Raw genomic sequence first — 9,609 nt, forward strand, 5'->3', positions numbered from 1 at the left:
TTTTTATTTATATAGATAGATAAATAATACAATATATTACAGAAACACAAATAATAACCAAGCCAAGCAAAACACATTCTTCTTTTGCAGAAAAATAACAGTTGGGCATAGCCTGTTCCCTCCAAAGTTAAGTTATAAAGCAGACAGATGTGTAACATTTGTTTCAGACTTTTATGTGGAGAATGAGGGCTTTTTCCCTTCATAAAAGGTAGGTTTTCTTAAAATTCAACTTTTGGCTTGGCCTTTCATTACATTCTCTTGAACCATGGCTGTTGTCACTCAAGGAACTTTCTCTTGGTCTGCTGGCATGCCAGATAAAGTTGTTTTTCTCTGCATGTCAAATTAGTTTATTTAAGATATTTAAGTGGAGAATGAGTCCTCCCCTGCCCTATACATCAATCAGGCTTTCCTAAGCTTGACTGGAGACCAATTTGGAGCTGATAATTTTTTTTGTCCAAATGGAGGTCATCTGGTCCTGATCTTTCCCCAGAATGCTAAGAAATATTGCATCTTTCTCATGTTAGGGGAGTATTCTGTCTAAAATTGCATGTCCCTATATTTATTTTACATACATCCTCATTCTTTGGGGGGGGAATTCATTTGGAGTTGCCCTGAGGCAGGAAAGGGAGAGTGATTCATTGGGTGTTATGAGTGCACTGCACTCCTGTGAGGCTGCACCTTGCTGTGCTGCTTCTCTCTCTGTATCTGGAACCCAAGCATAAGTTGTTGTCAGCTACTAGAGCCAACTTCCACCTACTGCTATTAGCTCTGCTCCTGGTCCCATTTCTACCAATTAACTGCACTTCTCCTCCCCTAACCTGTCCTGTTGACTTGTTCTAAGCAGCACAAATGATGGCAACCGTCCTTCACTCTCCACTCCCTTTCTCTCAGCCTCAGAAACGTGGAAGAACTGAGTCAGAATAACCTAAATGGCTTCGGGAGACAGACTGAGCTTTACTGAATAGTCCTCAAAGAATTTCTCTCTGTTGCTTCTTGGAAGCTATGTAAGATGGAAATTAAGCCAAAACAAGGAACTTTGATGTACTGTATTTCCTTTGAGCCCTGAAATCACTTTAGGAAGGGAATGGCTGCAGGCAGTTCCTGAGGAAACTTGCTTTCCCTGACACTTCGTAAAAAGAAGGCCATTTATGGATCTAAAAGCAGAACCTTCTTTTCAAAAGATTTGCCTTTGTGGGACCTCCAACAAATCCTCATAGGTTTCAGTGCAAAGCTGCTGTCAGTTTTTCCTTCTTTCACAAGCCAACCATAACTGCCCTCATCTCAGAGTTTCACTCCATATTTAGGCTGTCTTAAATATTAAGATTAAAGACATCCTACCCATTTCCCAAAACAAGTGACAAATATTGGTGCATAAAGGAGATGAGCTCAAGCCACTGTGCCCCCCCCCCCCGAGCCTGGAGCATATCAATAAACCTGTAATGACAAATTCTGGACTTCTGCCATGAAGTCAAATGTCAATATCTAAACAAATGACAAGACTGTGCCCTGTTGTAAAAAATAGAAATGTGGATAGAATGGTCCTGGAGCACATCCAGGTTTTTACAGCCCCAGGAGGTTAAGGTACTGTCCTTGTCTAGTTTTGCTGTTTGAATGAGCCACGTTTTCTCATGCACTCAACATACATGCAACCACGGGTTCAAGACAGTTATTTTAGGCAAGTAAGCTCTTTCCATTCCCTCTTCAGGTCCTGGGCACTGGGGAAAGTTTCTTGGGCTTACAAGGTATACAGTGAGTGTTTATTGTCATGCAAGCCATCAGGTTCCTTCTCTCCCTCTCCTTCTGATTGCTTTGGTTTATGGAGAAGACATTTCCATGCTTTTCTCTTTCTCTTCCCACTCTTCCTCTGACTCGTAAGTACCTTTGATGATGGCCACCCTTTCAGACATATTCATTGGGTGAGGAAGCAGCACGTAGTTGTACAACACAGAAGCTAGAATGGCTCCAGAAATGGGTCCAACCCAGAACACCTGAGAAACCAATACAAGGAATTAGTTAAAGACTTTCAGATTTCCCCAATTAAGCCAGTTAGTGCAGTTAATAGAGTTATTGGTGGGTTTGCACAACACAACAGTCTTGGTTAAATGGGACTGAGTAGGTTTGGTAGGTTCTGAAAGGCTAGCTATTATTTTAACAGGTTGTGTGAATCAGAATATAATATGATATTCTGAGTGAGTTAAGATATAAGGAGTGAGTTAAGACATAATAAAATTTCTTTTGAAATAGCACATTATGTTTTGTTTTGACATAGTGTATTATGCAATGCAGCCTAGTTCATAATGCCTCTGAATTTAAAAAAAAAATGAATTGTTTCTCCTTGTGCAAAATCTCTGAGACTTTTCAGAAGTTAGTATAAAATATATCCGGGCAGTGATGTATTCCTTGATTGTCTTCAGATTCTTATGAAATTACACTAATTTGAAGGTTCTTTTGGAAAGACAAAGACAAACAAACAAAAACAGTTTCCAAGGAATGAAATAATGTTTCAGACCTTCTCATGGTTAGTTAGTTTTCATGGGTTTCTGCATTTCGTAGTTTTTTCAGCTCACATTTTAAGAACCAATTGAGATATGAGCGTGTGGGACTAGAGACAGAGAAATCCTGTTCTGTTATGAACATTGTGGAATTTCTGGCTCAACATGGTTGCAAAGCCGACATGAATAATGCTATACATTTTTTGAAATATTTCTGGGGTTATATATGTTACTGATCTGGAGAAGACCATAGGTCAAGTCCAACCCCGTTTCTGCTTAGTGCAAGAATACATTTCTTATGATTTGGAAACTGTATTTCTGTTGACCAACCCTCACTTGGATAAACTACAATTTCAAGGTCCTTTTCATATATAATGTTATCAAGGTAAGTATTACCCATGCTATACCTGTGAGTTTAATTACTTTTTAAGGAAGATTTTTGCATTTGCCTATATTAAGTTCCAGGTATAGAGTTTCCTGCCTGAGCAGGGGGTTGGACTAGATGACCTCCAAGGTCCCTTCCAACTTTACTATATTATTATTATTATTATTATTATTATTATTATTATTATTATTATTATTATTATTATTATTATTATTATTATTATTATGTAAGTATTACCCATGCTATACCTGTGAGTTTAATTACTTTTTAAGGAAGATCTTTGCATTTACCTATGTTAAGTTCCACTTTCAGCCCACTTTTCTAACTTATTATAATATCTTGGTTGTTCTTTCTATTTTCTTCGGTACTGTATTATCCTATCCAGTTTTACGTCATCTCTTCTAGAAAGCTGCCATTAAGGATATAGTTCAATCAATTTCATTTTGATTACTATGAGCTAAGTCCAGTGGTGAGATTCAGCCGGTTCGCACCACTTTGGTAGAACTGGTAGCTACTTTTTTGTTGCCCAGGCCCAGAATGGACTTCCGGAAGCAGCATCCACACAGAGAACCAGTTGTTCACATATTTGAATCCCACCATTGGCTAGGCCACTATGATAAATCCACTTCTTACCCAATGAGCAGAGGTAAATCTCTTCATGACGACTGCAGGTCCCAAAGACCTGGCAGGATTCATAGAGCAGCCAGTAAAATAGATCTGTACAAGAGAAAAACAAAGTAAATTAACCATATAGACTTCTCTTGCCACTTCAAGGTAGACTTTTCTAACAATCTGCCTACTCCCTTCCCTGAAAGACCACCTGCCAATTGTCATTCAGCTAGCATTCCTCTTGCCATACATTATGGGAAGCCTGGTTTTCTGGATCACAGCGGCCAATCACTAAAGGGCCTCCAAAAGATTTAGCTCCCAGCACCAGTCACAGTGAACAGGAAAGATCAGGCAATACACAGCAAGGAAGATTTATTATTTAAGAGGGATTTTGGCACTTCCATCTGTGGCTTGATGTTACAGAGACTTTACCATCTGTGCTGATGTTTGGAGAAAAGACAGCCAGCATGGAGTTCAACACAGGCACCATATGGATTGGGAGGATTGAGTGTTATGAATTCTGCTAATTACATCACTCACAAAAGCTTCTGTCTACAACATGTGTGTCCAACATTTTGGCTGGGCTGGGCTGCATTGAGTGAAGAGGAATTGTCTTGGGCAGCATATTAATTATATAACACAGTTTACATGTATTAATAAAAAAAATTTTTAAAATATTTTTATTATACCTTGTGGGGCTACATTACTAGTTGTCCAGGGTTGTATGTGGCCTATGGGCTGTGGATTGGAAATGCCTGGTCTATGGTGCCTATGGTAGATCCTAAAACTTTGTTTTGAAATTTTGTGCTTTAGAATTGGGAAGAAGTTGCCCAAGAAGTTATCCTATTCTCTGAAAATCCCCATATTCCTAAAGATCAACTGCCCAGGAAAAATATATAGCTACAGATGCCTTGCTCCCCTGGAGTTCATACATACGCTGCTTGCACATGAGTACACACAGACTGTAATAGTGATAGCACCTTATGATCTGAGGGTGGTTACCAGCCAAGAGAGGCAGTGATGAGTTGAAGTAGCACACTCCCTCCATTTGCTCCTTTCTTCGGCTTTTGCACAATGAGCACGAACAACACTTACCCCCACTAGATGGCCGAGGGTGACTGACAGTCCAATGGACAGAGATGGGGATCCCACATTGTCATTTCGACGGTTGTCAGTTGAGGCAAAAATGCAGAAGACAAGCTGGAAAGTCAGGATAATCTCCACTACCACAGCCTGACCTGCTGTTGTGTTGTTGCTAAGCTGTTAGAAGAAAAAGGACACAGGTTTAGACTTTAATCTTGTATGTTCTTGTCAGGAAGTCAGTTCTGCTAAAAATCAAGAAGAATTGTGAGTGTTCAGCTGTGGAACAGGTCTTCCTGACTGCCTTTTGGTTTAAATGTTTTGAAATGTGATCTGCAATTAACTGTGTACAATGGCTTTACTTGTGTCACTGGGGGTGTGTTCCTTAATCTCAAATAAACAATTCCATTTACCGGTACTAAGTTTCAGCAGAGGCATGAGATTAGAGGCACCTTCCCAAAAGAGCAAACTAAGAATCTTAAAAAGCTCTGCAAAAAAAATAAGAGCATGGTTCTTTAGGTGTTAAGGAGTTCAACCCTGATTTCTTAAAATCTCTTTCATATTGTGTCTTGGTCACAGAAATTAAGCCTCATCTCAGCTGATCCCATCTGGAATATTTTCCTTTGGATAATGTTGTATCTATGTGAAATGGCCTTTAAAACCTCGGAGGCTTGTTGAAGATAACAGAAGAAAAGATAAGAGAGAGTTCAGTAATTTGGAATAGATTGAAAGTTTCTTTTAGGTAGCCTCAGTTGGAGGTACCTTGACCTTTAAATGGGTCCTGATATCATACTTAATGCAAGAATCTGTTATATTTCATTTAGAAAAGACTGCTGCTAATACACTTCATTTTAAATTATATATATATATTCCCCTAAGGCAGTGGTTCTCAACCTGTGGGTCGGGACCCCATTTGGGGTCGATCGGCCATTTCATGGGGGTCGCCAAGCAAGGCTGTCCGCCATTTTTTTTGTCCATTTTTTCCCCTTTTCCGGCAGGTACCTTACCTTCCTTGGGCTGGGCCAGCTGGTGGTCGGCCTACTCCGTCTCTGCCGCTTGCCAGCTACGCCTCGGCAGGCGCAGGGGGCGGAACCACGCATGCGTGGCGCTCCTGGGCAGGGAAAGTCCTCGACTTACGACCGGTTGGGTAGTCCTCAACTTACGACCGGTTTAGTCCTCGACTTATGACCGGTTTAGTCCTTGACTTACGACCGGTTTAGTCCTTGACTTACGACCGGTTGGGGTCGCGGCATTAAAAAGGTTGAGAACCACTGCCCTAAGGCAACACTTACTTTAGTTGGGGTCATAATGCAAATAGAAAGCTTTGATGGGGCAAGAGGCTCTCAATTGTCTCCCTTTAAGTTTTTCGTCTAATAGCCGTAATTAGATAATTGATGCAATATCTAAATCATTGTGATAATAAGCATTGATGAAGTAAGATGTGATGGAGAAATAAAAGTGAGAAACAAGGTGAGAAATAAAAGCCAGTTTGACCTAGTTAAGGCACCAGTCTAGAAACCAAGTCCTAATTTTGCCTTTAACATGACAACTGGCTGGGTGACTTTGGGCTAGTCACACTCTCTTAGCCCAAATCACCTCACAGGGCTGTTGTTGTGGAGAAAATAGGAGAAGGAAGATATACTAGGCATGTTTGCCACCTTGAATTATTTACAAAAATAATAAAGGCAGGATTAAAAAAATCTTTTAAAAAGTGGTCCTTGGGGAAAGCATGGCATGAGGGCACATTGTCCATAATCTGAAATCATAGCATAATTCTGAACAGAACCAGTCTTGAATTCTACTTATAATTCTTAGAAATGGGACTTGAAACTCCCACTTGCATTTAATGATAAGGGAGGTTTATGACAATGTCAAACTACGTCTATTTTGCTGCAAAGAAAACATAGATGTGTCCCTCCAGTCACCAAGGAACATACAAATCTTGAGATTTGCTCTTACACGGTCTTTCAAATATTATCTCCATGCTGTTTTCTGTATCTTTTTCTTTTTGTCCAACTCTAATAACATTTCTCACAAGCTTCCCAGATTTGTTTGTCTAATTTGTTATGATGAAACCTTGGGTTCAATGAATTTAATGCTGCCCTGTGATCTTTTCCGGGGATCTTGAGATAGGCCTGTTCTACATGTTTGTAGCTGGCTGTCCTTTTCTATTCAAAGCCCTCATTCCTTGCGTAGACCCAGAAATGATTACCCTGTTTATCAAAAGCTATTTTTTAGGAGGCTTGGAGGAACAATATAGTAAAGGATATGTATGCGTAATGCTTGTGTGCATGCATGTAAATCCTAGGCACCCTTCTTTTGATGCCTTTCCAAGAGCACACAAGCCAATACACACAAATTTGCATCGAGTGTGAAATTACAGGGAAAGGTTTTTGAAAAGGAAAAACAATGAATCTTTAATAAGCAACCAACAACTAGGGGTAGATTCTCTACACTGTTCCTGCTGATCCTTTTACCTATGGCACTGATTGAGTTAATGCATTTCTTGCTTTCCTTTTTAAACGGACTCACTCGTCCCCCTAGGATATGGGGACAGTTGCAAAGAGCTCTGCCTTGTAAATAGCTCCATGCATGCTAGCGAACGTCTAGGGTTCTGGATAAGAGAACATTTCCCCCTTGCGTTCCATCTGTTCCACCACCTGCTCTCTGGGAATGGAAACGCTGCTTTCCCCCCAGTGTCCAAGAACAGAGCAGCTGCTACTTCTTTTCCCCTGAGATGCAAATTCTCCCTTAGGAGAATATGGACCTGCCTGAGAATTCCTCATACAAACTATTAGACCTCCACCGCCTTGTGAGAGAGGTACTTACCCCATTGGCTGCCAGATTACCACGGGCGTTGGTGGGGGTCACTCCGTAAAGGATGCCTGCGCCAGCAATGGCCCCCAGCAGCTGAGCTACAATGTAAAACAACGTCCGGAGGAAAGAGATCTGGTTTCCAACGAAGAAGGCGATGGTCACTGCTGGGTTGATATGGCCCCCACTGATGTGACCAAAGGTCTGTACCATTGTGCCAATTGCCAAGCCAAATGCCAGGGAAATCTGTAGGACGCTTGGCAAGGCTGATGGCCACTTCAGGGCTGAGCCCAAACCAAAGAACACAAAAATCATTGTTGCCAAGAACTCGGTGAAGACGGCTCGGAGAAAAACAACAGTGCAAATTTCTTTCCTCATGGCTGGGCTGGAGCTGGTGGACTGGCAATCATAGGGCCAAAGATATAAAAGGATTGTCCAAATGTTGGGGCCATGCAGACATATACATATATATAGCTTTCCCTCTGTAGGTGTAGCAAGAAGGGATTGTGCCCAGGTGTGGGTGGAGCCAAGAAGGTGGCCAGTCCCCTCTTCTACCTGCTCTTCTGGAGTTTGGAAACTTTCCATCTTCAAGCAAGGTCTAAGCTTTCCCCTTTTGCAAGCTCCAGTTTGGATGCTGATTTCCTTATTTTTATCTCCACACAATGGAGCCCTGTTGAACGGCCTTGCTGTCATGAGATAGCCACAGCGTTGCATAATGACATACAGATTAGCACCTTGTCTGTTTACTCTGCCCCTTCCCACTCCCCAGCCCTTTTCTAAGCACACTTGATTTGTTATGTTAGGAGGTTTGTGTGTGTGTGTGTGTGTGTGTATGTGTTTAAGGAATGTTTTTTTTTAAAGCATTTGGATTGTGGCGCCTTTGGTCTACTTCTTCTTTAATCCTTTTATTAAAAGGAAAGTCATTGGACAATCATAACAAGCAGCTTTGCCAAACTGGATTCTTCGGGAAATGAATATTTTACCTCAATGAATTTCCTTCCAGAGGGAAACTGGAGAACCTGAAAGCCAGACCATGCCCTCATGTGCTGATTTCTCCCAAGGCTAGACTTCCTAGGGAAGCTGGTGAATCAGGTATAACTATAAAAAGAGCTCTTTGCTGCAGAAAACCTGAAATCTACTTCATTTGGCAAGATTCTTCTTGATTTACAATCAAGGGAATGCTACATCAGGAGCGCTGGTGCCTTACAGTTTAATTGGGCTTTGTTGACCCTCAGAAGCCAGCCATTCCTTTCTAGTATATTTCTCAGCAAATATCTTCCAATCAAGCTTCTTTAAGCCCATTTGGTAGATGTATTTGTTTATTAGATGGTTATCCTACCTTCTCTTCAGGAACTCAAGAAACTGCCCTCCTTCCTCCAAAAGCTGTGGTGGACACATGCAGACTTGATTTGGATTAACTACCATTGCTCCTTGCCAAATGTTTCATTTCACAGTTGTTATTTGCATCAGCTGTCTGCAATTATCTGTCTCATCTGTCTTCTGAGATAGGTTGATGGACTACCCATTTTGCAAGTAAGAAAGAAAAACAGGAGAGAGAGAGGCAGCAAAAGCTTTACTCAGTGGCAAAGTCTACTGTCTGGGCAAGGGTTTGTGCTCAAGGCGTCTCTCCTCAATCCAACCGCTGCTATGGTGCGCACAGAAATAAATGCAAAATAGAATAGACTGAAAATGCCACAGGTCAATGGGATCTGCAAAAAGAGTAGCATTGGCCATATCAGTTTTTTAAAATCTCTGCAATGCTCTCTGTCCCAGTGGGACATATGTAACCAGCATCCATACGATATTCTTCCATAGCAGACGCACACACGCACACGCACAGAGGACCTGTTTTCCATTAGTAGAGAATCTTAATAATGACATAATTGTTGCTGGGAGCTGGATTAATAACACTGGTCTGGCAAGGTTGCTTTAACTCAACTTGAGAGGAAGCTGGCAGCCTGCTGGCAAATACACGTCCACGCAGGGTTGGTTTGTGCCAGTGGGTACACCTACAAAGGCAAATAAACAGTGCTCTTCCTCTGTGCATGAATGCATATGTCAGCCTGTCTCTGTGATGTGAACACAAAAAAGGGAGGGAGGGACAAAGACAGCCTTATTTATGAGTCATTCTCAGTGATGGGTTCTGCCTTCTCTCTAGAGACCTGCTTTGAATTCAGCAGCTCAATGATTCCTGGGAAGCGATGGGAGAGAAAACGCAGAGGAAAGATT

General features: G+C 41.5%; 1 protein-coding gene across 1 annotated transcript; it reads right to left on the minus strand.

Annotated features, from left to right (window-relative positions):
• Positions 1-1,400: 1,400 nt before the first annotated feature.
• On the minus strand, positions 1,401-7,878 carry AQP5 (aquaporin 5). The gene is made up of 4 exons (XM_015821913.2): positions 7,396-7,878; positions 4,582-4,746; positions 3,511-3,594; positions 1,401-1,988 (listed from the first exon to the last, which is right to left on the minus strand). Exons 1-4 carry the CDS (start codon positions 7,756-7,758, stop codon positions 1,815-1,817), a joined length of 786 nt encoding a protein of 261 aa, XP_015677399.1. The 5' UTR covers positions 7,759-7,878; the 3' UTR covers positions 1,401-1,814.
• Positions 7,879-9,609: the final 1,731 nt, after the last annotated feature.

Source organism: Protobothrops mucrosquamatus, unplaced genomic scaffold (assembly GCF_001527695.2).
Source record: "Protobothrops mucrosquamatus isolate PMUCROS unplaced genomic scaffold, P.Mucros_1.0 scaffold1422, whole genome shotgun sequence".
Classification (NCBI taxonomy): Eukaryota; Metazoa; Chordata; class Lepidosauria; order Squamata; family Viperidae; genus Protobothrops; species Protobothrops mucrosquamatus.

Coding starts and splice junctions, on each gene's coding strand:
- AQP5 (XM_015821913.2), bottom strand. CDS start 7,758: ATGAGGAAAGAAATTTGCACTGTTGTTTTTCTCCGAGCCGTCTTCACC. Junction 4,747..7,395: donor GTAATCTGGCAGCCAATGGG/GTAAGTACCTCT, acceptor TTCTTCTAACAG/CTTAGCAACAACACAACAGC. Junction 3,595..4,581: donor CCCTCGGCCATCTAGTGGGG/GTAAGTGTTGTT, acceptor TCTCTTGTACAG/ATCTATTTTACTGGCTGCTC.